This window comes from Eulemur rufifrons, chromosome 2, assembly GCF_041146395.1.
Source record: "Eulemur rufifrons isolate Redbay chromosome 2, OSU_ERuf_1, whole genome shotgun sequence".
Classification (NCBI taxonomy): Eukaryota; Metazoa; Chordata; class Mammalia; order Primates; family Lemuridae; genus Eulemur; species Eulemur rufifrons.
This window is the reverse complement of record NC_090984.1, coordinates 17,173,485-17,201,409: the sequence shown is the minus strand read 5'-3', so window position 1 is coordinate 17,201,409 and position 27,925 is coordinate 17,173,485. Positions and strand designations below refer to the sequence as shown.

At 55.6% G+C, this 27,925-nt stretch overlaps 1 protein-coding gene across 1 annotated transcript; it reads right to left on the bottom strand.

The window, feature by feature from the left end:
• Nucleotides 1-18: 18 nt before the first annotated feature.
• On the bottom strand, nucleotides 19-21,002 carry GNA15 (G protein subunit alpha 15). The gene is made up of 7 exons (XM_069480721.1): nucleotides 20,858-21,002; nucleotides 13,296-13,480; nucleotides 9,910-10,064; nucleotides 9,333-9,461; nucleotides 6,143-6,272; nucleotides 3,882-4,035; nucleotides 19-905 (listed from the first exon to the last, which is right to left on the bottom strand). Exons 1-7 carry the CDS (start codon nucleotides 21,000-21,002, stop codon nucleotides 679-681), a joined length of 1,125 nt encoding a protein of 374 aa, XP_069336822.1. The 3' UTR covers nucleotides 19-678.
• Nucleotides 21,003-27,925: the final 6,923 nt, after the last annotated feature.

Sequence of the window (27,925 nt, the reverse complement as noted above, 5' to 3'; positions counted from 1 at the left end):
AGGATGTCATGTCTTTAATGTCCACCCCGCAAGGGGCCCCGCTGAGGGTGAGGGAATAAATACAACGTTTTGCATGCATTTAAGATGCAGCCTGCCCAGCACCCAGTCTGGGAAGGAGAAGGATGCCTGTGGGCCTCGGTTTCCCTCGTCTGTAAACGCGGGCGCGACACACCTTGAGCCTCGGGACTCTTCCCGCTGGCAAAGTGGAGTCCCGGCCCTAGCCGGGTCCTGGGGATAGTGGGGGTCTCGGGGCCCCGCCTCCGGGAGGGAGAGCCTCCTGCTGTCCACCAGGGGGCGCCAGAGTCCACTCTGAAGGCGCCCGAGGCTCACTCCAATCCCCGCGTGTGCATCACCCACAGGGGTCCCGGACCCCTGCCCAGCAGGTGATATACCCGGGGGTGGGGCTCCTTAAAGACACCCACCCACCCAAGTCCTCGATCCCTTCATTCCTTCCCCTTTTCCTCCACCCTGGCATCCCAAATGGCCGTTTTGCTCCCTCCCTTTCAAAGGAGGTAAACTGAGTCAAGCAAGGGAAGGAGAACCGGCATGGGGTGGGGAGCTGTACTGGCGAGAGGCGGGGAAGAGAGGGGGCGGCGGCGGGCGGCCCTTGGGGTTCGCTACCGCCACCCCTGCCGCCCACCTGCCCGCAGGTGCCGCCTGCCCCAGGTGGGGCCTGGGTCACAGCAGGTTGATCTCGTCCAGGTAGCGGGCGAGCACCGAGTCCCGCACGTCCTTGAAGACCTTGCGGATGTTCTGCGTGTCCGTGGCGCACGTGTAGTGGCTGAAGAGGCGACGGGAGCGCGGGCCCTTCTTGCTGCCCTCGGGGCCGTCGGCGCAGCCGGAGTACATCCTGGTGTACATCTCCAGGATGAACCTCTTGGCTGCCTCTGCGTCCTGCTTGGGGCCTGGGGAAAGGAGTTGGGAGGGGAGTCGGGTCAAGACCCTCTGTCTTGGGTCCTAGGGGGGCTTTGCATACCCCCTTCCCCATAACCAGACCGGGAAAGGCCCCAGGGACCACCACTCCCGCCATCTTTCCTGTAGGTTGAGGCCATGTTTTGTTTTCATGGCTGGTCACATGACTCGGGCCCAGCCAATGGGAGCATCAAGGAGGAGCTCAGAAGAGTCATGTGACCTGAAACAGACCAATGAGACTCAGCTCTGGGATTTGGGGCAGAACTGTCTTAAAGAGAGACCCTCTGTCTGCTTGGCTTGGAGCTGGGGGTTGGTTGGGAGCCTGCAGCTGCAGAAACAGACCTCCTGGGACTGGGTAGATGGGGAAACAGGCCGAGGAAGAGGACGGGAGTCCCCACAGTCAGCTTGGGTGGCTGCACTGATGAGGCATGTCAGGGAGCTCAGTACATATGTACTGAAAGCACAACATGAATTAAGAGCTTCTAGAACCCTCGGCTTGTCTCTGGCTACTCAGGAGTTGAGTTATCTAATATATTAATCCCTGTAACCTCTGTAGGCCTCAGTTTCCTCATTCTTAAAACGGGGATCAGAACAGTCCCAGACCTCACAGAGTTGTTTGTAGGGTTTCATATTATGTTAAGGACTCGGCGGTTAACAAATTGAGTAGCACAGCCCTTAAGGCTGATGTTCTGGCTCTGGGTCCAGACAGTCTGGGTTCAAATCGAGCCTCTGCCACTCACTGGCTGTGTGACTGTTGGCAAGTGACTGCACCACTCTGTGCCTCAGTTTCCCCATCTCTGTAATGCTTAGAAGAATAAGTCCTACTGCATCGGGTTTTTAAAGGAGGATTGAACAAGCCATGTAGAGTGCTCCCACCAGTGTGGTAGACGTGTTAGCTATTGTTATTGGTTTATTATTATTGTCACGAATATTATTTAGTACAGAGGAGGGAAGGGCCAAGAGCTAGCAGTTGGCAAAGGGTGCTCCGGCCACAGGGAGACAAAGATGAGTCATGGGGTTCTCTTTGACCTGACTGGAAAAAAATCCCCTCAAAACTATCCACCTTGGTCAGGTGTAGTGGCCTACACCTGTAATCCCAGCACCTTGGGAGGCTGACGTGGCAGGATCACTTGAGGCCAGGAGTTTGAGACCAGCCTGAGCAACATAGTAAGAGCCCTTCTCTACAGAAAATTTAAAAATCAGCTGGGTGTGGTGGTGAGCACCTGTAATCCCAGCTACTCAGGAGACAGAGCCGGTAGGATCGCTTAAGCCCAGAAGTTTGAGGCTGCAGTGAGCTAACATCATGTCACTGCATTCTGGCTTGGGAGACAGAGCAAGACCTTGCCTCAAAAAAACAAAACAAAAAAAAAACTATCCACCTTTCCTGTTCCCAAATTCTCTAAGCCATGGGCTGATTCCCAGGATTGCGCATCTGGGAAGGGGGGCAGTCCCAGACCACCATCCTGGAAGAACTTGACATCTGTCTCTCAGACCCTGAGTCTTGTGGATAAAATTGGCTAAAATTGGTTTTATGGGCTCCAAGATGTGACAAGGCCAGGGGTCAAACCCTGGTGACTTCACCAAAGCTTATGTTTACTGACCATTAACCCAGTGGCAAGCATGTATTAAGGGCTTCATCTTTTTTTTTTTTTTTTTTTTTGAGACAGAGTCTCAATCTGTTGCCCAGGCTAGAGTGCCATGGCATCAGCCTAACTCACAGCAACCTCAAACTCCTGGGCTCAAGCGATCCTCCTGCCTCAGCCTCCCGAGTAGCTGGGAATACAGGCATGCACCACTATGCCCAGCTAATTTTTTTCTATATATGTTTTTAGTTGTCCATATAATTTCTCTCTAGTTTTAGTAGAGATGGGGTCTCGCTCTTGCTCAGACTGGTCTCGAACTCCTGAGCTCAAACAATCCAACCACCTCGGCCTCCCAGAGTGCTAGGATTACAGGTGTGAGCCACCGCGCCTGGCCAAGGGCTTCATCTACTATGATTGCTTGTGTATTGGGGTGAATAGTACACCTCCAAAATTCATGTCTACCTGGAACCTCAAACTGTGACCTTATTTGGAAATAGAATCTTTGCAGATGTAATTAGTAAAGTTAAAATGAGGTTATACTGGAGTATGGGCCCTAAATCCAATGACTGGTGGCTTTATAAGGAGAAGAGAGGACACAGCAGTAAGACGGATATGTGACCATGAAGCAGAGGTTGGACTGATGTGCCTACAAGCCAGGAAACGCCACGTGTAGTTGGCCACCACCAGAAGCTGGGAGACAGGTGTGGAGTGGATTTTCCCTCTGAGCCTCCAGAAAGAACTGACTCCACCAACACCTTGATTTTGAACTTCTGGCCTCCTGAACTTGGAGGGAATCCATTTCTGTTGTTTTAAGCCACCCAACTTTTACGTTGGCTCTAGTTGGCCTGGCCCTTGATCCCTCTGGATGTGCTAAAGGTTTGTTCCCAGACCTTTTTGTGACAGTTGTACGTGTCTTGATCAATACGCAGCTGAATGAAACATGACACAAACCTCTTAGCTGCAAGGGCTGCATGAAAGAGGCCTGTTGTTATCTATGAAAACAAAGCCATGTGCTTCAGAAAGATTGCCAAAAGCTCGGTCATGGATTCAAAAACAAAAATTGCTGTCTAATTGGGTATAGCTGAGATGACTATGAAAGATTAGAAAAAGAAAAGTTTTCAAAACCTAGGCAGGTGCTGGAAATGGTAGATAACACCTTCCCGACATGCCTGAGGACAGGTCTCCAGGGCAAACCCACAGTCCAAAGATCTTGGCCCAAATCCCAAAGGTTGGCCAACAAGTGCGAAATGAAATGTTTAAGGTGTGTACAGTTCTGACCCTATTTGAAACTTCCAGTGACTCCACTTGGAGGTAGGGCCTGGTCTGCATCTCTCTTGGAAGCTGCTTTGGGAGGCAATGGGTATAGAAAGTTCTAGAAGCACTCACCTTGGAAACTCGGGAAGTAGGTAGCCAGGTGGGAGGTGGGGATTTTCTCTTCTAGGATGTCTGTTTTGTTGAGGAAGAGGATGACGGATGTGCTCTTGAACCAGGGAAGCTCCAGGATGGTGCCAAACAAGGCCAGGCTCTCCTGCATTCGGTTCTGCGTCCGGGGAAGAAGTGGGTCAGTGCTCTGATCGGCCGGCTCGGACCGGAGATCCTCCCCTGTGTGGGCTTGGGTCTGACGGGGTGTGCCCACACTTCAGTGTGACCAGCTGCCTGGGTGTGCCCGGCATGGTTTTGTGCATGCGCTGGTGGGAAGAGTGTCCTCCCAAAACTCATGTCCACCTGGAACTTCAGAGTGTGACCTTATTTGGAGAACGAGTCCTTGAAGATATAATTAGTTAAGATGAGGCCATTCTAGAGCAGGGCAGGCCCTAAATCCAATGACCGATGTCCTTGTGAGAAGAGGGAAATTTAGAGTGGGCGTGATGGTTCATGCCTGTAATCTCGGCACTTTGGGAGGCCAAGGAGGGAGGATTGCTTGAGCCCAGGAGTTTGAGACCAGCCTGGGCAACGCAGCAAGACCCCTATGTCTACTTAGAAAATTTAAAAAAACAAAAAAAGAGAGAAATTTGGACCCAGACACACAGGGAAAATGGCCCCATGAAGGCAGAGGCAGGGATTGCAGTGATGCGGTGGCAAGCCAAGGGACGCCAGGGGCTGCCAGACCAGAAAAGGCTCTAGAGGGAGCACAGCCCTGCCCACACCTTGAACTCAGACTTCTGGCCTCAGGACTGGGAGAGAATCAGTTTCTGTGGTTTGAACGACCTGCGTTTGTGGTCGTTTGAGACAGCAGCCACTCCCAGGGCGCCCGGCCTCAGCCTGCGCAGCCTGCCGCGTCTGCACGGCCGCCTTGCTGAGCACGGGGTGGCCGACCCGGGCCGTGGCTGGGGACCACGGCGGGGGTTGAATGTTTGCCCTGAGAGCGTCACATCACTGCATGTCCAGATGCAGCGCACACCTGTTCGCGTCTTTGCCTGTGCGTGGCCAGGCAGGCGGGTCCGAGGGCATGAAGTCCCGTGTCTGTGTCAGTGGGGGCACCCGGATGTCTAGAATCTTTTCCTAACTGTGTGTAGTTTAGTCACATGTAAATACAGTGAGGTATTGAATGTCCTGTGTTATAGGCTGAATTGTGTCCTCTCAAAATCCATGTGTTCAAGACCCAGCCCCCGGGACCTTGGAATGGCGCCTTCTTTGGAATTTAGGTCATTGCGGATGGAATTAGTTAAGAGGAGGTTGTACTGGAGTAGGGGGGCCCTGGTCCCATGACTGGGGGCCTTACAAACGGGGAATCTGGACACAGACGTGCACACAGGCAGAGCGCCAGGAACATGGGGGCAGAGATCGGGGTGATGCGTCTACATGCCAGGGGACGCCAAGGATGTGGCCACCACCAGGAGCTGGGGGAGGCCTGGGACAGACCCTCCCTCACGGCCGCAGGGGGACCCAGCCCTGCCCACCCCTTGACCTTGGACTTCGGCCTCTGCAAGTGTGAGAGGATAAATATGTGTCGTTTAAGCCACCGGGTCCGCGCAGATTTAGTACGACAGCCCCAGGAAACGAGTTCATCTCGCGTGGCCGGATTCAAGGACAAGCTATGTCAGAGTGACTTGAAATTCGTTCTGTCTGATTCAATCTGAAAGTCAAAATTATAACATCTGACTCTCAGAGCTCAAAAGCGTCTCGTGCGGAACTTGAACCCACAAAATCCACGCCTCGCAGGTGACACTGTGCCCGACCTCTGTGCCTGGGTGTTAAATAAGAGAATTGGGAGAAAAGTTCACGATCACAAAAGCCGTGGCAGCCCGGGGAGACCCATTTTCTTTTTCCCTGAGACGGCTGTGCTTGTGTGGGTGCAGGTGGCCGTGTCCCGGGGCCGCAGTGTCCCCTCATGCACGTGTGTGCTTGTGTGACTGAGAACGTAGGTGCCACTCACCCGCGGATGTGCCTACGAATGGGTGGGACAACAGCCCGCGTATTCCCTGGTGTGGACAGGAATTTCCGTGTGTGTGTGTGTGTGTGTGTGTGTGTGTGTGTCGCTGCGGGTCCGCCTCTGGGGGTGTAACAACAGTTTGGGTCAAGCTCAAAGCCACACCAGGCACACTCAGTTCTGCTGGAGAACGAAGACACCCCGCCTTCTGCGACAGCGTCCTGCTCCGATGAGGAGCCGACAGGGCGAGGGAGGTGACGAGACAGTGGCCTCTCACCTCCTGGTTGTTCTCCTCCAGACACTGGTCGTACTCGCTCAGCGAGGCCAGGTAGATGAGGGCGATCACATTCTCGAAGCAGTGGATCCACTTCTTGCGCTCTGACTTCTGGCCCCCAACGTCCACGATCCTGCCGGGAATCAGGAGGCCCCCATTCAGAGCTCAGGACCCTGCCACGTGGCACCCCAGACCCTGGTCACCTCGGGGATATGCCAATATCAGTAACAGTAACAGCAGCAGGGTGCGGTGGCTCACGCCTGTGATCCCAGTGCTTTGGGAGCTGAGGCGGGAGGATCACTTGAGCCCAGGAGTTTGAGACCAGACTGGGCAGCATAGGAAGACCCTATCTCTACAAAAAATAGAAAAATTAGCCGGGCGTGGCGCATGCCTGTAGTCCCAGCTACTTAGGAAGCTGAGGCAGGAGGATCACTTGAGCCCAGGAGTTGGAGGCTGCAGTGAGCTATGATCACACCACTGCCAACCCCTGGGCCAATGCCTTTTGTAGGTTATAATGTCACCCCTGAAAGTCAGGATGAATCTTACACCCATTTTATGGACGAGGAGACTGAGAGGCAGGGAGGAGCCGGGGCTTTCCCAGGCTTCTCCTCCTCCAGGCTCCCTGCTGTCTACACCCGAGGGAGAGAGTAGCAGGTCAGAGAGATCTGGGGTGTGCCCTGGCTTAGGCTGGGGGACCCAGGGGAAACTGCCAAATGTAGCCAGAAATCGGTCAAATGGGGCTATGGTGTTCTGGCCGGCCGTGGGGTGTCCAGTGGCCGCACAGAGCGGAGTGAGGCTGCTCCCAGGGCAAACGCTGTCCCCTCCGTCCGCAGCCCAGAGCACCAGCCTCCGCCCCACACACCACAACAAAAACCTGAGCACGGCCCTGCCTTCCTGTTCTCTCTTCTGAGAAATGTGGGTCACCGATAACAGTGTGCGTCACTTCCCTGGGGACGCAACCGTTACTCAGGAAATGCCAGAGCAGAGGCTTTGGACAGGCCCGGGCCAGAAGCCGCAAGCAAGAAGGGACTTGCCCCATGGTACGAGAGGGGAAACCGAGGACAGTGACTCAGCAGTCAGGCTGTGGGTGGTGCCTGTGTCTCCCGGTCCCTGAGGCCAATCCCTCTCTTGTGTCCTCAGAGTCCGTGAAACCCGCACACCCAGAACATGACAGAGGGGCTCTGCAGACTGAGACAGCCGAGGACCCTCAGGCGTCACCTCCCATCTTGGCGTCTCAGTGTGCCCTGAGCACTCATTCCATTCGCTGGCCTCTCTTCTTGGCCTGAGAACATTCACCTCCTCGGCACAGCCTTCCCGGGCACTGCCCCAGCCTCAGCCTTCACTCCTCAACGTTTACCCATCCACCCACCCATCCGTACATCTACCCATCTACCCACCCATCCATCCATCCACCCATCCACCCATCCATCCATCCACTCACCCACCCATCCATCCATCCACCCATCCACCCATCCACCCACCCACCCATCCACTCACCCACCCATCCACCCATCCATCCATCCACTCACCCACCCATCCACCCATCCACCCATCCACTCACCCACCCATCCACCCATCCACCCATCCATCCATCCACTCACCCACCCATCCACCTATCCATCCACTCATCCACCCATCCATCCATCCACTCACCCACCCATCCACCCATCCATCCATCCACCCATCCACCCATCCATCCATCCACTCACCCACCCATCCACCCATCCACCCATCCACCCATCCACTCACCCACCCATCCACCTATCCATCCACCCATCCACCCATCCACCCATCCACTCACCCACCCATCCACCTATCCATCCACCCACCCACCCACCCATCCATCCACCCATCCACCCATCCACCCATCCATCCATCCACTCACCCACCCATCTATCCACCCATCCATCCACCCACCCATCCACCTATCTATCCACCCACACACCCATCCATCTATTTATTCACCCATCCACTCACTAATCCACCCACCCAGCCAGCCAGCCACCCGCCCACTCATCCAGCCACCAGCCCTCCCCTCTCATCTCTCTACCCACCCACCCCATTTGCCAGCTTCCCCTCTGACCTCCGGCTGACCCTACCAAAGCAGGAGAATCGAAGTGAGCCCCCAACCTCGTGGCATCTCTGCCTGGAGGAGGAGACCCGTGGTGAACAGACCAACTCTGAACTTTCCTGGTTAGGGCTATTGTGGAGGCCAGAGCAGTACATTTGGGGGACCCAGGGAAAGGAGGGACCCGGCAGGGGTGGGCTGAACACAGTCCCTGTCTCTGGGCACCTCCTTGCACCCCACCTCAGCTCCCTGCCACCAGCCCATGGGAAGGGAGCTTGCTAAGGTCACCGACGACCCCGTAACTGCCAACCCGTGTCCTTTCTCTTACTGTAGTCTTCTTGACCTCTTTTTGACCTTTGACACTAGCCACCGCTGTGTCGGATGACCCCTTGCTGCACTGGCCGCCCACACCTCTGTCTTCCACTCGGGCCTGTGTGCATCTGGCCAACCGCCCCCCCCAATTGCCCCCGGCCCTCAGACTCAGCCTGCCCCGAAGCACCTCATCGTCTCACCGCCCCCAGCCCACTGGTTCCAACGTCTGCCCCCATCACCTCGACGAGGGACTCGGGAGTCCTTTCAGACTTTCTGTTCTGACCCCACACTCACCCCGTCTCACCCCGTCACCCCCAGTCCACACCAGACACAATTCTTGCACTGTCCCTCACTTGCAGCCCCACCATCCTGGCCCTTACCAGCCCTTCCTGCCTGGCCCATGGCTCCTGCTTCTTCCTGAGTTTCCTACATCCGGCACCTTCCACCCTGAAATTAACCACTACAGGAATGACCCTCTGCGCTCCCCCTACCCCAAATCCATCCCTCTAGCCTAGCCCTGACCACACAATCTCTATTTCCTCCTCCCCAGCAGTCCCTCAAGGATTGGGACTAGTGAACTCCTATTCATCCTTCAACACCCCAACACCCATGCCCCCTCCTCCAGGAAGATCTCCCCTCCTGGAGCTGCAGTGTCTCACTCTGGGCTCCTCCAGTTCCCAGTCCTGACTAAGAAACTCCTACTCCTCTGCCCCTCCTACAGGAAGCCTTCCCCACCGCTCCTGCCACAGCCCCCACACCGTGGGCACCCCCCCCTCGCCCCCCATGCCCAGGGCTGGCTGAGCACTCACTCACCGGAGATTGGTTTTCTGCACAGAGAAGCAGTACTCATTGATGCCAGTGGTGGGCATGCGGCTGCGCAGCACGTCCTGCGCCGTGGGGACGTAGCCCTCCTCCGTGATGCGCTCCAGGTGGGACAGGTAGCTGTGGGGCGAGAAGTCCTGAGCCCGGCCTTGTACCCCTTGCTTTGCAGACACCTACGCAGGGCCCAGCTGGGGCGGGAGGACCCTGCTGGGGCGGGAGAGCTCCCTGGGAGGGGCCAGGTCTCTGGGGTTTGCAGGGGGCCCCGGAGCTCCCCCCTGAGGTGGCAGAGAGCCAAGCGGAAGCGGCTGCACTCAGAGCAGCAGGACCCCAAGGAAAGTGTGACGTCACGAACAGCCTTGCTGGGAAATGGTGTCACCTTGGAGATTTGTCAGCCAGGGGAAACTTCCCCAGGAACTGTGACAGCCTGGGAACAGCCTCCCAGCTGTCAAATCACCCTGGCGTGACATCAGGAACAGGGTCCCCCCAGGAAGGACAGCACTCCACAGCGGGGACCGTCCTGCGGCTGCTCAGCCTGGCCCCCACGCCCGGCCCTGCCCACGCGACTCACTACACTGCCGAGTCCAGCAGGTGGAACTCGCGCCGGCGCTCGTAGCAGGCCCGGATGCCGGCGTCCCTCCACAGCCACTGCATGGCCACCGCGTAGCGCTTCTCGAACGTGGTCACCTTATAGGGGTCCTGACTCATGACCAGGCTGGCGTGGTGCTGGGGAGGGACGGACAGGACGTCAGGCCAGCCTGTCGGGGCAGGGCCGCCCTCCCCGGACACCTCCACGGCCCCCTCGTCCCCCCCCGAGACACATTCTCTCCCTCCTGCCTCTGTTCCTGACCTGGCCGCCCCACACATCTCCAATTTGTCCCCATCCGGTCCCGCACTGATGTCCAGAGGGGAGGCGCAGATCCCAGCACAAGAGAGCGGCCGTGGCACATGTGCTCGCCCCAGCCAGGGCTGGGATGAAAACGGCACCAAGAGGGACCCAGAGCTCCCCAGCGCCCAGCCCCTGCTGGCTCCGCACACACTGGCTCCCGGGAGGTGCGTCTCTAAGGTCGTCCCCCCTTTTACAGATTAGGCAACCGAGGCAATGAAGCAACTTGCCCTGTGCGAGTCCCCCGGGGGGGCCCCTTCGTCCCCCAGAGCAGCCTCTGATCTACCCAGGCACAGGCGTTGTCCAGACCTCTGCGATGGATTCCGTGTGTGTGTGTGTGTGTGTGTGTGTGCGCGCGCGTGCCTCTCTGTACGTGTGTTGTGTGTTTTTGTATGTGGGTGTGCATGTGTGTGGGTTTGTGCGCACCTGTGTGTGCACGCGTGTGCATGTGTGTGCGTGTGCGTGTGCATGTGTGCATGTGCACGTGTGTGTTTGGGTGGGCGGCTGTTATATGTGCATTTCTGAAGCATTGGCCCCAAACCCCATTCTCTGGATGGGTTTTGGATGGGGACGTGCCAAAGGAGTATGGGGTCCTGGGTAGAATCTGGGATCCCACGACCAAAGACTCATTAGGGGCCAACTCGGCCATCCCGCTGCATCGGGCCAGGCAGGCACAGAAGGCCACCACTGTGGAGGCCCATGGTTGGGGTGGGCGGGGCGGGGGTGGCCCAGGAGAGTGTGGCCCCAGCACTTTCTTCCCCGCAGCCTCCGAGGGCTCAGGCCTTCTGCACCAGCCTGGGGGGCTAGGCCCAGAGTGGCCCAAATGGGGCCAAGAAGAAAGGAAGTTGAGGCTGTCACACCCCCGTCTGCCTCTTTGCAGTGCCCGCATCCTGCACAGGGCATCGCGTTCCTCTGATAACGGTACCGGGTATGACCAACAGGTGACTGTGGGTGGGACTGGCTAACGCCCCGAATAACCTCTCTGCAGGACCAAGGACCTATAAAAATGTCGGCAGCCTGTTACGGGCTGAACTGTGTCCCCATCCCCTCCGAATTCACACACTGAAGTCCCGACCTCCAGCACCTCCGAATGTGACTGTATTTAGAGATAGTCTTTAAAGAGGAATTAAATTAAAACGAGGTCATTAGGGTGGGCTTTAATCCAATCTGAATGGCATCTTGATAAGAAGAGGAGATTAGGACACACACACACAGAGGGACGACCACCTGAAGACACAGGGAGAAGACGCCATCCACTGGACAAGGAGAGAGGCCTCGAAGAAACCAGCCCTGCTGACCCCTTGATCTCAGACTTCCAACCCCGGAACTCTGAGAAAATACATTTCTGTCGTCTGAGCCACCAGGCCGCAGTACTGCATTACGGAAGCCTTAGCAAACTGATAAATAGCCTGGAAATACACTGCCTCCGAAGCTTTGAAAAAATATAGACAATCAAAAGCAATAATCATTTTAAAAAATTAGAGGAAGCATCCTCTTAAAAATTCACAATAAAAATTATATGCAATGTAGACCCCGAATAGATCTTCATGTGATTTTAATGAAGTGAGTGTGGGTCCTTTGATGCTCTAAAAAGGCAAGAGACTTTCATTCTGAGACTGAGAGTGAGATGAGGATGTCACTCCCACTACTTCTAATCAACACCGTGCTGAGGTCCTAGCCTGTGCAATAAGGCAAGAAAAAGAAATGAAAGGTATAACGTTTGGAAAGGAATCAATGACACTGCCATTATACCCAAATGACATGACTGTATATGCAGAAAACCTAAAATAGTGCAGAGGTAGACTATTAGAATAAATGAGTGAACTTAGCAAGGCCCCTGAATGCAAGGCCAATAAGTTGTGTGTCTACGTACTAGCTGCTAACTAGTGGAAAATTAAAAAAAATAAATAAATACCATTTACCCATAGCATCAAACAAATATCAAATACCCAGGAATAAATCTAACAATAGATGTGAAAGACCTCAACACTGAAGACTACAAAACACTGCTAAGAGAAAAATTTAAAGACCTAAATATGTGGAGAGATATACCATGTTCATGGATTGGAAGATTCAGTATTTTTAAGCTGTCAGTTCTCCCCAAATTGATCTATAGATTCAATGCAGTCCTAACCAAAATCCCAGAAAGGTGTGTGTGAGTATGTGTGAGACAAAGAAAAGTGACAGGTTATTACTAAAATGTATACAGAAGGGCAAAGGACCCAGAGTCACCCAGCCAACCCTGGAGAACAAAGTGGGGGTATTTACACTAGTGAATTTCAAGACTATACTCAGAACCTACCATTGTCACGTGAAGTGACATTCACTCAAGGGTAGATAAATAGACCAACAGACAAATGGACGAACACAGTGTTGAGCACCAGAAGCCAGACATAGGAGAACATTCCGTAGGATTCTATTTATCAGAAGTTCAAAACCAGGCAACCGATCTATGTGGATATATAGTGGTTACCCTTGTGTGTGGCCGGGTAGTAATTCAGGGAAGGGGCCTCTGAGGACACGTTCTGCTTCTTGCCCCTGGTGGTGGCTACGGGCGTGCATTTGCCTTGTGACAATTCACCGGGCTTGTCCATTGTGACTTGTCCTGCATGTGTGCGTTACATCTCAATTTTTTTTAAATGTTATCTTTTTCAAAAAGTCAGTATAGCATGGTGGGTCGGATACTGAGGACTTGCCTTTGCACTTCTATTTGTGGCTTGTGTGTCTTGAGCAAATCGTGCCACCTCTCTGAGCCTCTGTTTTCTCCTCTATAAATGGGGCGATGGCACGAACTGGAAAGGGGTAGCGTGCAGATGAAATAATCCTACCACTCGCTGAGATGCGCCGAGCCCACCGCACATGCCAGGTGCTGTCTGGAAAGCGTCAGCTGCTACCACCAGCCCTGACGTCCGTGGACTGGCTGTGACGCGTCGGAAGCTTCCTGGTTTTAGGAAGGTGATGCGCTGCCCGGCAGGGTGGGGTGAGACTCGGGGCTCCCTCCCCAGACAACTGAGGGGACACGGACCTGCCCTGGGGTCCCCGGGCACTGCACCGCAGGCCCGGAGGCTCACCTTGCTCTCTGGCCGGCCGAAGGGGATCTGGAGGCGGTCCATGGCCTCGATCATGGCCCGCATGGACACGAAGATGTTCTGGTAGACGAGGGGCCGGAAGCCCTTGCGGTCCTCCTCCGAGTAGCCCGCGCCATGGATGATGCGCATCTGCTTGATGAACGTGCTTTTCCCGCTCTCGCCAGGGCCTGGGGAGACGAGGCCACCAAATCGCTCAGCCCTCCGAGGGGCTCGGACACCCCCAACCCAGTGCCGGGCCTCCTAGGCTTCGCTCTGTGACCCCAGGCCAGTGACTTTGCCACTTCGTGCCTCAGTTTCCCCATCTGTATAATGCGGACCACAGGAGGCCCTGCCTGCTAAACCCCAGTGAAGGTCAAATGAACTCACTGCAAAGCGCTCACAGCAGGGGGCTCAAACTCCACCCCAAGGGCCAACTCAAGCCAGCCCCGCCTGCTGTCACAGGGCCCAGCAAGTTTTTACCTTCCTGATACTTTTTAGGGTTACGGTTCTTGTATTTTTAAATGATTGGAAGGAGTCCAGATAATACTTCCTGACACGTGAAAATGATATGAAATTCAGTGTGCATCGATAAAGTTTTATTGGCACACGGCCGGGGTCATCTGTTCACGCAGTGTCCAGGGCTGCTTTTGTGCTCTGACGGCAGAGCCGGTGGTTGCAACAGAGACTGGCCCCTGGCAGAGCCATGGTCTGCCCAAGTGTCCTTTGCTATTAATATTATTATTCACCACAACAATAATTGTTTGCTACAATAATTTCAGGTAGAGAAACTTCAATGGAAGAAATAAAATGGAGAAATTGGGTAAAGAATAATTAGGCGACTATAGTAGCTGGGCAGTCAAGGAAGTCCTCTCAGAGGAAGTGACTCCTGAAGGCTGGAAGGTCACTCTCTCAGGGCAAGAGCTGAGAGGGCCCAGCCCGTGCAAAGGCCCTGGGGCAGGATGGGCCTGGCGTGTTGGAGGCACAGCCAGGAGGCCCGTGTGGCTGGAGCAGAGTGAGGTGGGGAGACGGGGAGGAGGGGGGGCAGGGAGGGGACGGGGCAGGTTGTGCAGGGCCTGGTGGGCTGCTGGGAGGACTTGGAACTTTTCTCCCCCCAGGAGGGTAGGAGCCATGGAGGGCTGTGGGCAGAGGAGGGACAGGCCCTGACTCAGGTGCTCACAGGCACCCTCTGGTGTCAGCTTAGGGGAGGACAGGCTGTGGGGGGTGAGCAGGGAGTGGGGAGGGGACCAGGAGGAGGGGACAGAGCTGGTCCAGGCGGCCGCAGTGGAGTTGCAGAGAAGTGGACATACCTGACATATTTGGGAGACAGAACAGACGTGGTGTCACTGACGGACTGGACACAGTGGGCAGAGGCCCTAGCAGAACCAGCCACAGAATTTCTGGGGCCGGGCGCAAATGAAACCTCAGGCCCTCCGAGCCTGGAGCCCGTGGGACGGCCTGGGTCGCACACCCATGGAGCCGGCCCTAGGTCCATCATAATACCGGAATCCTCAAAAGCCTGCGACTAGATGCTCCAGGACCAGGCGCTGCTCCCTGCTGTCTGAGCTCTGAGATCCCACAACAGTCCCTCCCTGTCTAGGGCCTTTGTTTTCTCATCTGTAAAATGGGCAAGATATGCCAGGGGCGAGGTGGGGGGCCAGGAGGCTCCTCCAGCACCCTGTCAGCCCGCATGGCTCCCGGGGGACACTGGCTTGTCCAGGGATGGGAAGGGGATATGGGCCTCCTTCTGCCTCCCGGGATGAGGTGGGGGTGGGGGTCATGCGGAAGGAACTGGAACACCAGAAAAAGGGAAGGGGTGCCCTGGCCGGAGCCCACAAAGAGGAAACAGGAGGAGAGGCTGGGAGGCCAGGTGGCCGGCGGGAGGAGGACAGGAGGGGGGGGCCTTCCCATGTCACTCCCGGGGCCCTCTGCACGTCCGAGGGCTGAGTGGGCAGGTCTGGGATGAGTCTTAGACTCGCCAAGGTCAAGTCTGTTGGGCTGGGAGGTCAAGAAGAAGACGTTTCTCTTGCTGTAAATTAGGACGATCGTGGGGAATTTGGGGAAACCGGCAAAATGGGACTCGAGCCTGCAGGCTGGCTGGGGGCGCCGTGTCTGATCGAGGTCCTGTCGTTCTTGCTTTTGGCGGGACTCAAAGCCACTGAACATTTAGGAGCAAAAAGGTATCTGGCCTGCAACTTACTCACAAAGGGTTCAGAAAAAAATATATACGTGTGTATTAAATATATCGTAAATAAATTACAGAGATGATCATGTATTACATAAATGATAAGTATACACATACATGCTTATATATAGTGTATCAATATGTGTGTATCTATCTACATACAGACAGAGAGGGAATAAAAGAAATCTGGTAAAATATTAACATCTGCAAAAGAATCCGGGTGCAACTATTTTATAAGCCTGAAATTATTTCAAAAAAAAAGTTAGGAAAGACAAAACAAGACAAAAGCCCTAAATGTGACATGAGATCGGGCCGGAGAGGTGAAACTGATCAAATCCAGATAAAGTGTGGCATTGAGTTAAGGGCCGTGGACAGTCACGTCCCCACGTTAACTGCCCCGTTGTGACAAACGCTCGGTGGTTATTTGAGATGCTGTGGAGACGGGGAGCCGGTGAGGGGTGGATGGGGACACCCAGCACTATCTTTGCAACTTTTCTGTACATCTAAAATTATTCCAAGGCCGGGGGTGGTGGCTCACGCCTGTCATCCCAGCACCGAAGAGGGAGGATCGCTTGAGGCCAGGAGTTAGAGACCAGCCTGGGCAACAGAGCAAGACTCCCATCTATACAAAAAGAATTTAAAAATTAGCCAGGTGTGGTGGTGCACACCTGTGGTCCCAGCTACTCGGGAGGCTGAGGCAGGAGGATCGCTTGAGCCCAGGAGTTGGAGGCTGCAGTGAGCTATGATTGCACCACTGCACTCCAGCCTGGGCATCAGAGCAAGACCTCATCTCTAAAAACAATTAAAAAATTTTTTTTTAAAAATGAAATTATTCCAAAACAAGAAGTTTCCTTAAAACAAAACAAAAACACCTTACAGTCCACTATCTGAGACTCTCCGACACAGGGCCGTCGTATTGTCTCGGATTCTGGAATTTATGGCATTTGAGGATGGGGACAGACAAACTCACTAGTACTCAGGAATGTGGACAGTCCGTGAGATAAGCAAACATCCTCCTGCAAATTCCCGGGGAGCTCCCGTGCAGAAACGGGGGGATCTTTCCACATTTCAGAGCTTTGGCGATTTGGGGATGGAAGAAGAGGCCGTGAGCTCACTCACACTTGACCGAGCGCTCAGGGGCTGCTCAGAGCTGGACTCCAGGGAGCCCCACACTGGGGGGATGACTCTCTGCCCCATTCTCATATGGGGAAACTGAGTCTCAGCTTGGGGGAGGGAATAGCTTTGGATCATGACACTGCTGAGTGGCTGAGCTGGGATTCAAACTCAGCTCTTTCTGAGTCCAGAATCTATGGGGCTTTTATCTTATTTTTATTGTGTTGTTTTGAGACAGGGTCTCGCTCTGTCACCCAGGCTGGAGTGCAGTGGCGTCATCATAGCTCACTGCAGCCCCAACTCCCGGACTCAAGTGATCCTCCTGCCTCAGACCACCACGCCCAGCTAACTTTAAAAAAATTTTTTTTGTAGGCTGGGCACGGTGGCTCACGCCTGTAATCCTAGCACTCTGGGAGGCTGAGGTGGGAGGATCGTTTGAGCTCAGGAGTTCGAGACCAGCCTGAGCAAGAGTGAGACCCTGACTCTACTAAAAATAGAAAGAAATTAGCTGGACAACTAAAAAATATATATATATAAATTAGCTGGGCATGGTGACACATGCCTGTAGTCCCAGCTACTTGGGAGGCTGAGGCAGGAGGATTGCTTGAGCCCAGGAGTTTGAGGTTGCTGTGAGCTAGGCTGATACCTCGGCGCTCTAGCCTGGGCAACAGAGCAAGACTCTGTCTCAAAAAAAAAAAAATTTTTTTTTTTTAGATGGGGTCTCACTATGTTGCCCAGGCTGCTATGGAACTCCTGGGCTCAAGCAATCCTCCTGGCTCAGCCTCCTAATCTATGGGCTTTTAAATTATTAAACCTGGAAGTTCCCCTGCCTGAATACTACTGCTACTACTACTAATAATAAGCACAGTGAGTACCATCTAACTTCCACCATTTCCCAGGCCCTGAGCCGAGGGACTCTGTATCCTCAGTCCATCCTCATAGATTCCTGTTGCTTCCCATTGGTAGAGGAGACACAGGGGATCAGAGAGGTTAAGCAACTTGCCTAGGGTCCCCCAGCAATTGGAAGACCAAGAGAGTCAACTCAGGTCCCTACGAGTCCTTCCCCAACAAAATGGGGTGCAGCCATTTGAGCCACTTAACCCTCATCCAAGTGTCAGTTCATGTGACATTCCCGCAGACACCGGGAAGCGAGATGGCTCCTTTGGGTGCTGCGGGAGGCGGCGTGGAGATGGCTGGCCAGCGATGTCTCCCTCCCCGTTGCCTTCCAACTCTCAGGTCCCAAGTCCCCCCAGAAGTGCAGAGAACAAACTGAAGTCTCCCCAGGTGACAGTTCACTTTATTTTGCTGTGATGCCCAGATATTTCTACCCTCTTCTCTTCTGTTTCATTAAAGCAAAAAAAAAAAAAAAATAGTCCTGGTTGCCACCCACATGGATGTTGTGACTCATGAATGGGTCATAACTCAAAAGTCTGAAAAACTCCCCCGGAAGCCCCCTCTCTGCAGCCCGATGCCATCCTGGAGTCACGAGGAATTCTGGGGCCTCTCCAGGGCCCCCGCCCCGCCACGCACAGCTCCCGGCAGAAGCGGGGGCAGCGGGCTGCTGTAGGACCCCCCCCAAAGGCGGCACAGCCCAGACAGGAAGTGGCAGCTTCCTCCCTCCCAAGCATGGAGGAGGAAGTGGAACTGGGCAGATGCCAGGCAGGCCCCGGGTGAGCCGTGCCAAGCCCTGGCCACCACACGGCAGCCCGAGCCGTGCCATCTGCAGGGGATCCACCCTCCCCAGGAAACGGGGCTCCCGGGGAGACGGGGCCAGGCCCGGGCAGCTGTAGCAGGTGGCGAGAGGCTCAGCATCCAAGTCTTGCTCTGGCCGGACAAATTCTGCTGCCTCCCTGAGCCTCAGTTTCCCCACCTGTTACTGGGATCTTGTGGCTTTTCTCCCCCCGGGGCAGACGCCCAGGGCAGTCAGGAGCCACAGACTGTGGAACCAGAATTCTAGGTTCCATCCTAGCTGTGTGGCCTTGGGCAAGTTGCTGTCCCTCTCTCGGCCTCAGTTTCCCCGTCTGGGGTCCTGGGAGGACTGTCTCAGAGTGCTAAGGACACAGCTGCCTCTTGTAGTGCCTTTGTTCTGTCTCATGGTGTTTACTTCCTGTCAGGGACAGACCCACCCCTCCCCCCGTCCCGTTCCTCAGAAGGACCAGCCGTCTCCAGGAAAGGAAGAACTTTTGGATTCGATTCCTGTTTCCAAGAAGAGAGGGAGGCTTAGAGGCAGCCCTCAGGGCTAGGACAGGGTGGCCTAAACCACAGCGCAAGGTGCCACCGTCAGCACTTGGGGACATAGACTGTCTCCCCCACCCCACATCGGTAGAAGGGGCGTCCCGATGTGGGGCTAGCTGAGCAGGGCTCAGCGGGGTGTGGGTGAAGGGCGTTCCCGGGTGCAGGAAGATATGGCACAACATCCGGGGAACATCTGCTCTGAAACAGGACTCATTCACTCCCTCATCCCTAAAGCATCGATGGGACATCCACCGTGTGTCAGGCTCATTGTACACCTGTCCCCGATGCTGGGGACAAGGAGTGGGTAAGGACATCCACTAGTGGTGGCTACAGAGAAAAATCAGAGGAGGCTGACGGGGAATGACAGAGCTGTCTTCATAGCTAGGGTAGCTGGAGAAAACTTCTCTCTGAGGTGACACTTGGGCTGAGACCTCTATGGTACGGAAGGGCCAGCCCTACAAAGGCTGGGGTGATGCTGAGAGCTCTTGACAGGGAGAACGGCAAGTGCAAAGGCCCTGGGGTGGGGACAAATGAACCTGAGTTGTGCAAGGAAAGATCACCAAAACTGACAACCCCCTAGCCAGGTGGATCAAGAAAAAAGGAGAAAAGACACAAATGACAGATTATCGAGAATGAAAGAGGGGCCATCACTACGGATCCTACAGTCAGCAACACGGGGACATTGCAAACAATTTTATGCCAATAATTTTGACAACTAAGACTAAATGGACAAAATTATTTGAAAGACACAATGGACTGAAGCTCACTCAAGAAGAAGTAGACAGCATAAATTGCCCTATGTATTGAAAATAATGAATAAGGCATATTAATATATCATACATTAATATAATAGCAGCCAATCTATTAAAGACATCGAATAGAGATATCTATTCAAGACATTAAGTTCTTAACTAGAAACCCTCCAAGCTCAGATGGTTTTACTGGTGATGCTACCAAATATTTAAGGAAAAAGGGGCCAGGTACGGTGGCTCACGCCTGTAATCCAAGCACTTTGGGAGGCCAGGAGTTTGAGACCAGCCTGGGCAACATAGCAAGATCCCATCTTTGCAAAAAGTAAGAAAAACTAGCCAGGTGTGGTGGCTGCACCTATAGTCCCCAGCTACTCGGGAGGCTGAGGCAGGAGGATCGCTTGAACCCAGGAGTTGGAGGCTGCAGTGAGCTATGATGACGCCACTGCACTCCAGCCTGGGCGACAGAGTGAGACCCTGTCTCAAAAAATAAAAATAAAAAAAGGCAAAAGGGAAATGCAAAGCAAGGACAGAATGACAAGGACCACCACAGGGTGACCTCACGGGGCAGGCACACGCGAGGGCAGAAGATCTGGGACCATTAGCCCCCAGCACAGGGCTCAGGGATCCCAGGAGACCCCCAAGGCCAGCGTCCCTGGGCTTAGGCAGCCAGAACCACAATCAGGGGACAGTGGCTGGGAAACCAAGACACAGGAGCCACCAGACCCTGAGGTTTCAGAGTTGAGAATCTCAGAGCCTTAAAATCCTCACCGATAGCAACGCCAGAGCCTCTCTCCTCCCACCCGAGCCTCTGCCTCCGCCCCCCTCTCAATGTACTCAATACACCTCGAATGAATGAATGAATGAACCAATCAATCAACCAATCCCAGCCCCCAAACAGACCCTGGACAAGGCCTCCCCAGCAGTGCCACGGAGACAGAGACCAGAGGGGGAGCCCCGGGCCCTGCAGGGACGGGAGAGCACTGGAACCGGCCTCTCTCCTGCGGGCTGACGGGTGGCCTGGGCGGCTGCACCTGAGCTCATCATTCCGGTCCCATGACACAGGCAGGTAGGGCAGGTCTGGCCGAGCCACCCTGGCTCAGGGCTGGGACCAGGAACTTGGCCTCTCGCAGCCTCATTCTGCTCACCCAGAAAATGGGCTGCCGGGATCTCCCTGTCCCCAGAGTGGCGAGGACACCCGACCCAGCCTGGTTCTCCACCACTTCCTCCCTCTCCTCCTCCTCCTCCTCCTCCTCCTCCTCCTTGCCCACCGGCCCTGGACTCACCCAGCAGCAGCAGCTTCAGCTCGCCCCGGTCTTGCCTCTTCTGTTCCAGAAGGATTCTGTTTATCTCCTGGTCCACTCGGGCCGCAGCCTTCTCGTCCTCCGACAGGCACCAGGGGCAGCAGCGCCAGGTCAGCGAGCGGGCCATGGTGTGGGGGCCTCAGAGGACACCAGGCGGCATCGCCCCCGGCCCCCCACTGCCCAGGCCACCCCCGGGGCATGCAAGGTGGGGGGGCCGCCTTCTTCCTGGGGGGTCACTCCCCTGGGACTTCCGTACCTGCGAAACCCTGGGAGCCTGGCTCGGCGGGGCGGAGAGGGCTGAGTGCTGGGAACAGGGCGGGGGCGCAAGGAGGCAGGAGGTGGGGAGGCCCAGGGCTCCGCCTGTCTCCCGGCCTGCCCAGACCCGGCCTGACAGGTTCACGGCCAAGGGCGCAGGGGAGGCGAGGTGGGGGCCCGGGCAGGGCGGGGCGGCGGCGGGAAAACCCCACCACACACTGGTCCTGCGTGCTGGTGGCTGGCGGGGCCTCCTTCCTCATTCTGGAGAAGGGGTGGCCTCTCCGCCTGGCCTCCTGGGCCAGCCCCCAGCTGCCCCCCGCCTCTGGGCCAATTAGGAACTGGCATCTCCATGCTACTGCCAGAGCCAAGGCCGGGTGGCACGTACCGTTTTGAGTGCGTCTGTCTGCGTGTCGCCTCACCCTGTACTTACTATTGTCATTGCCGGTTGACAGATCAGGAAACTTAGGCACAGAGGACAGAGCAACTTGCCTGGGGCTGGGCGGAGACAGAGCTGGGGACCATCTCTCACCAGTGGGGCCCCCAAGTTTAGATGCCGCAGCAGGCACTTTTGGGGAAGGGGCCAGCCCTTCATTCTGCAAGCATTTATGGAGCACCTACTGTGTGCCAAGCACGGGGCTCAAAGGACACAAATCCCTGACCTCCCCGCCTAACCCTCCAGTTGGAGAAACAGATAAGACAATAATTTTTTTTTTTTTTTCAGACAGAGTCTCGCTCTGTTGCCCGGGCTAGAGTGCCGTGGCGTCAGCCTCGCCCACAGCAACCTCAAACTCCTGGGCTCAAGCGATCCTCCTGCCTCAGCCTCCTGAGTAGCTGGGACTACAGGCATGCACCACCATGCCCGGCTAACTTTTCTTTTTTTTTTTTTGAGGCAGAGTCTCGCTTTGTTGCCTGGGCTAGAGTGAGTGCCATGGCGTCAGCCTAGCTCACAGCAACCTCAAACTCCTGGGCTTAAGCGATCCTACTGCCTCAGCCTCCCGAATAGCTGAGACTACAGGCATGCGCCACCATGCCCGGCTAATTTTTTCTACATATATTTTAGTTGGCCAGATAATTTCTTTCTATTTTTTTTTAGTAGAGACGGGGGTCTCACTCTTGCTCAGGCTGGTCTCGAGCTCCTGACCTTGAGCGATCCACCCGCCTCGGCCTCCCAGAGTGCTGGGATTACAGGCATGAGCCACTGCGCCCGGCCAAGAAAATAAATTTTTTAAAAAAGAATCTGATGCCGGGCGCGGTGGCTCACACCTGTAGTCCCAGAGCTTTGGGAGGCTGAGGCAAGAGGATCACTTGAGCCCAGGAGTTGGAGGCTGCAGTGAGCTGTGATGATGCCACTGCACTCCAGCCTGGGTGACAGAGCGAGAAGCTGTCTCAAAAAAAAAAAAAAAAAAAAAAATTAATATAATAATATAAAATAAAGTAAATCTGATTCCAAGTTGAGATGATGTAATCTGGACACATTAGCTTAAATAAAATATATCATGAAGATTAAACATTTATATATGTGTGAACCTGTTGGATGGTGATAAATTCTGTGCGAGGGTCTCAGGGCCCTGCATGTGAGCTGGGGGGTGGGGAATATGGCTGCTTTCTAGACACAGCTAAAGGGGAGTTTGTCTCTATGTTTGGGTGCAGAGCCTTGAGAGGCTCTAGAAAATTCTAGAAAGTTCTGGATCAACTCCCTCCCCCACCCCGATAGCCTTTGGTCCTCTCACAGATGGGTCAGTAGCACAGCTCAGAGAGGGTGAGTGAGGTGCCCGGGGTCACACAGCCCATGGGCGACGACAGTCTCCCCTCCTCCCCCACACCCGTGCTTGGTGGCGGCCGTTGACGGCGGGCCCCCCGGGCCAGCCCAGCGCGAACATGCGGTTTTCTTTGCTGTTGATTTATAACGAATGGCAGATGGGAAATGTGATAGAGGGCCCGGTCCCTGGGGCCAGTGAGTGCTACCCTGCCCGCAACCGGATGGCTGTGAGGAGGGGCGCTCCCTCTCTGGGCCAGGAACGCAGAAATAGGTCGCCACGTAGACCAGAAATAACCAGCAAAACTGGGAGTCCAGGCTGAGTCACGGGACTCCCGGGGCAAGAGCAGAGGGCCACCCCTCCTGGCGTCTCCCTGCTGCTGTCCACTTCCAGACAGGACCCCAGCACCCCCAGCAAGTTCCAGCCTGCGCCAGGGTGGCAGGGCCCTACTTTAACACCTCCCATGGCTCCCGCTGGCCTCAGAATAAACGGCCCGGCTCCCCGGATCCACCCGGCTGGGAGCCCAGCCTCTGCTCACTTCCCCAGCTTCTAAACACGGCTTCCTTTAGTTCCCCAAACCGCAGAACTACTTCCTTTCCACGTGCCTGGCACCATCCAGAACACGTGTCCTGTGTTATTAGTTATTAAAATAATTTGGGAATACCAGGGTGAGCGTGTGTGTGTATAAATTATTAGGAAGAAAACGCATAAAACACAAATTATAACCTAAAAAATGTGACGCCAGGATCCACCCACATGAGGACTAAAGACATCGTCTGCCCTTTAGAAACTCCCCAAGATCCTTCCCAGTGGAAACCTTCTCCTTCCCCTCAGCAATAACTATTTTCCTGACTTACGGTATTAATTTCTGTGTTCGGGGGGTGCATTTTTTGGTCATCAGATTTATTTTATTTTTTTTTATTTTAAAATAAACAGATAATTTCTTTCTATTTTTAGTAGAGACGGGGTCTCGCTCTTGCTCAGGCTGGTCTCGAACTCCTGAGCTCAAAAGATCCACCCGCCTCGGCCTCCCAGAGTGCTAGGATTACAGGCGTGAGCCACCTCGCCCGGCCATCAGATTTATTTTGTTTTTCATTTTCTTAATTTATGTAGCGACGTATTCCCTTTCTTTGGTGCATGGTCGTGAATGCGTGTAAGTTACCACTCTGCACAGGATACAAAATGTAGTTCGATCACCTGAAAAACTCCCTCCTAACCGTAGATTGGCTCATTGTTGCTATGGTTTTTATCTTTTTTTTTATTTTCATTTTTATTTTTAAGAGGTGAGATCTTGCTATGTTGCCCAGGCTAGACATAAACTCCTGGGGTCAAGAGATCCTCCTGCCTCAGCCTCCCAAGTAACTGAGATTACAGACAGGAGCCATTGTTCCAGTTGCTCTCCTTTCTTGTCAACACTTGGTATTGTCGGTATTTTTTTTAGCCATATATAATGGTATCTCATAAATGGATTTAAATTGCATTTCCCTGATGACTCAGGAGGTCCAATGTCTTTTCACGTTTGTTTGCCAACATTCTATCTTCTTGGGTGGAATGTCTATTGAAATACTCTGTCATTTCTTTCACTGGCTTGTCTGTTTTCGTCTCCCAAACAGTTGAGAGCAGGCACGCAGGCAGATGCTGTGCACCCAGCACGGCAGCAGCATCTGCGATACTAAAACACGGACGCAATTCAAGTGTCCATGGACGGACAGATGGACACACACGACGTGGTCCATCCACACGCTGGAGTATCACGCAGCCACGAGACGGGACGAGGCTCTGACACAGGCCACAGCGTGGAGGGACCCTGAGGACATCGTGCTCAGTGAGAGACGCCAGGCACAGAGGGACACATCCTGTGTGATTCCACTCACAGGAGGTCCCTAGAGTCGCCAGAGCCACAGAGACAGGCAGCAGGACGGTGGGTGCCGGGGCTGGGGAGGGGGCGGGGAGTGAGTGTTTCACGGAGACAGAGCTTCAGTTGGGGAGATGAGAAAGTTCTGGAAGTGGAGGGTGGTGACGGTTGCACAGCACTGTGAGTGTACTTAAGGCCACTGAACTGTGCACTTAAAAATGGTTAAAATGGTAAATATTGTGATCTGTTTAATTTTACCATTTAGAAAGTGTTACGTTTTTCCTTTTGCAGCAGAATTCGTTCCAGACGGGCCCCAGGGGCAGCTTCTCCTCATGGGCTTCCCGCCTTGGTGACACACAGGTGCCCGTCACAGCCGAGAGCACACCTGGGTCTGGGACGGTCACGTGGCACTGTGGTGACTGCACCAGCACATGGTGAGGACCCCCTTGCTCTTCCCGCCTTGTCTGTCCCGAGCCAGCTGGGGAGGGCCAGTGGGGTCCCCGTGGGGTCCGCAGGGGCCTCGACTGCAGCCTCCTGCCCTCTGGCATCCGCAGCCCCTGGCAGAGGGACCCTCAAGACCTGCCATCATGCAATTTCCTGCCCCCAGTCCTGCTTCCAGGGATCCCAGCTGAGCCGGGGGACTGGGCTGAATCGTATCTAGGACCCCCCGTGACGGGACAGCACTGCTGAAGGACCGGAAGTGGTGGACGCCTGTTTGGGGGCGTCCCCAGCACCATGCACACCCCTGATCTTGGCTTGGGGGTTTCAGCCCTGACCTTCCCCCCACCAGGCATCCCCACGGGCCAGGGGCTGGTCTCCTTCTGCGCTGTGTCCCCGCAAACAGCCGGCCCAGGGTGCGGGGAGAGAGGGAGGCGCCGGCTGGAAGTCGAGAGGGTTTGGATCCCGACGAGGCCTGTGGCTGAGTCACCACCATCTCAGGCACGCGTCCGCCCCTGGAAAACCGCTGCTGGAGCACTTGGGGAGCCCAGAGAAAGGGGAAGGCCGGACTGGGCCAGCCCCCCGGGCCTTCGACCCAAGCTCAGTGGGTTTCACGCTCTGCTGTTGCTGTCTTGAAATTCCTCGGGATTTTTTAACAAGGTCCCTGGGTCGTCACTTTGCTCCCCGCTACGGGTTGTCCAGTGGGCGCTGGCCAGGGCAGGGCTGCCGCCAGAGCCAGGCTGCCTTGGCTGAGGGGCTCACCCTCTGTGCCTCAGTTTCCCTTTTAGAACGGGGATCATGAGAGGAACCCCCTCCTGGGGTGGATGTGACTTCCAGCAAGCAGGGCGCCAGGGCAGGAAGGACAGCAGAGGGGCCGCCTCGGGCGACACCTGCTGGACGCTGGAGGCACAACGCCCGCCTGCAACACGCACGTGGGCCCCACTGCCCTCAGCACCCAACAGTCTGACACGCCCACCTGTGCTCCTCTCCTGTGAGCACCTGAGCCAGGGCCTGTCCCTCCTCTGCCCCCACAGCCTTCCACGGCTCCCACCTTCCTCAGGGTCAAAGCCCAAGTCCTCCCTGCAGCCCACCAGGGCAGGCATGACCTGCCCCATCCCCTCCCACCCCTCCCCTACAGCCACATGGGCCTCCTCGCTGTGCCTCCCACACGCCAGGCTGCATCCCGCCCCAGGGCCTTTGCACGGCTGTGCTCGTCCCCTGGAACACCTTCCCTGGTTAACAGTGTGGCTCTTTCTTCACATCTCCGGGGATCCTACTCGTATGCCACCTTCTCAGAGCCCTTTCCTGAACAGCCTAGCAACCATGGCCACCATCGCCCACCCTACCCCTGCCCCCAGCAAGGTGGCACATCTCAGGCAGACTCTCTGGCCAGGTGTGAGCCAAATGAACCTGCAGTTGGGGCCCACGTAGGATGACTCCTGAGCAGGTCTCCAGGGCGCGGCGCCACCTTGTGGAGGGCGCCCAGGCAGCCACGGGGGGCAGCAGGTGATGCTCTCGGGACCCCCAGGGCTCCCACCTCACCCAGCCCCCGCTACTGGCAGTAGGAAACAAACCGGAAGGGGCCGCAGCGTTTAGGAACAAAATTTATTCCAATTTAAAACAGAATTCATTTCAGGAGAGATATGAAAAGGCGATTTCCGTCAGGCATCTCTGGATGACGGGGTCAGGCCCGCGGGCCCGGGGAGGCCGGCGCAGAACTGGTCCGCACGCCCCGCCCTCCCTCCCACCCCAGCACGACACATGCATTTCAAATGACAAAGGTCTAAAAACAGCTTTTTATAGAATATTCTCTTTTAAATAGGTTAAGGTTTAAATTGTCTGAAATCAGGACTGTGTAATATACAAGTATCACTGGGTCACGTCCACCAGGCTGGCCCCACGGGCTGTTGCCACCTCTGGGGAACACTGGCACTAGGACACCTCTCTGGGAGTGCCCAGGGCGCAGGCCTCGCTGTGGCTGGGGACTGCTGCCACCTGGACGTGACAGTCAGAGGAGGAGGTTGGCACCCCGAGAAAGCGTTTACAGAGGGGACGGTCTTGGAGGAGCAGACACCCACACGGGGCAGCTGCCCCGGCCCCGGCCGCCGGGACGTGGGCAAGGGTGGCACGGGCACAGGAATGACTGTCCGGGACTCTCCCGGGGCACGAGCCCCGCCCCGAGGCCATGGCACCTCCCTCTGCACTGGGATCAGGCACTCTGGGCTCTGGAGACCTTGGCACATGGCCCCTCTCCGGAAGGGCGAACACTGACGGCTCGGGCTGCCCGAGGCCTGCGTGCTGAGCGACTCCGCCCTCAGGCCTAGTCCAGGTCCCGTTTGGTGACCTGGACCCTTCAGAGATGCCGAGACGCCCACTCTGTGAGGACCCCAAGCTCCCTGGGGCGGGTCCACTGCCAGCAATGGACGCGGCGGCCACCCCCGGGCACGGCCGCCCGCCCCAGCCCCCGCTGTGGGCGGTTACAGCACAAACGCAAGTGGCACAAAAAGGAGGCTTCGGGGAGGGACAGGAGGGAAGCTGGCGTGAGGAAGCTGGGGGTCCCCGCGGCGCCCTCTGCCCCAGCAGGGCGGACCACCAGGAATGCGGCTGCCCCACACCCACCTGTCCCCGCCCCAACTGCAGCCGACGCCCCCCGGGGAGCGGCTAAGCACACAGGGGCGCCCAGAACTGCTTGCTGGGCTCAGCCGACTTTTGAGTTGTTTCTGTAATGCGTCAACGGCCCAAAGC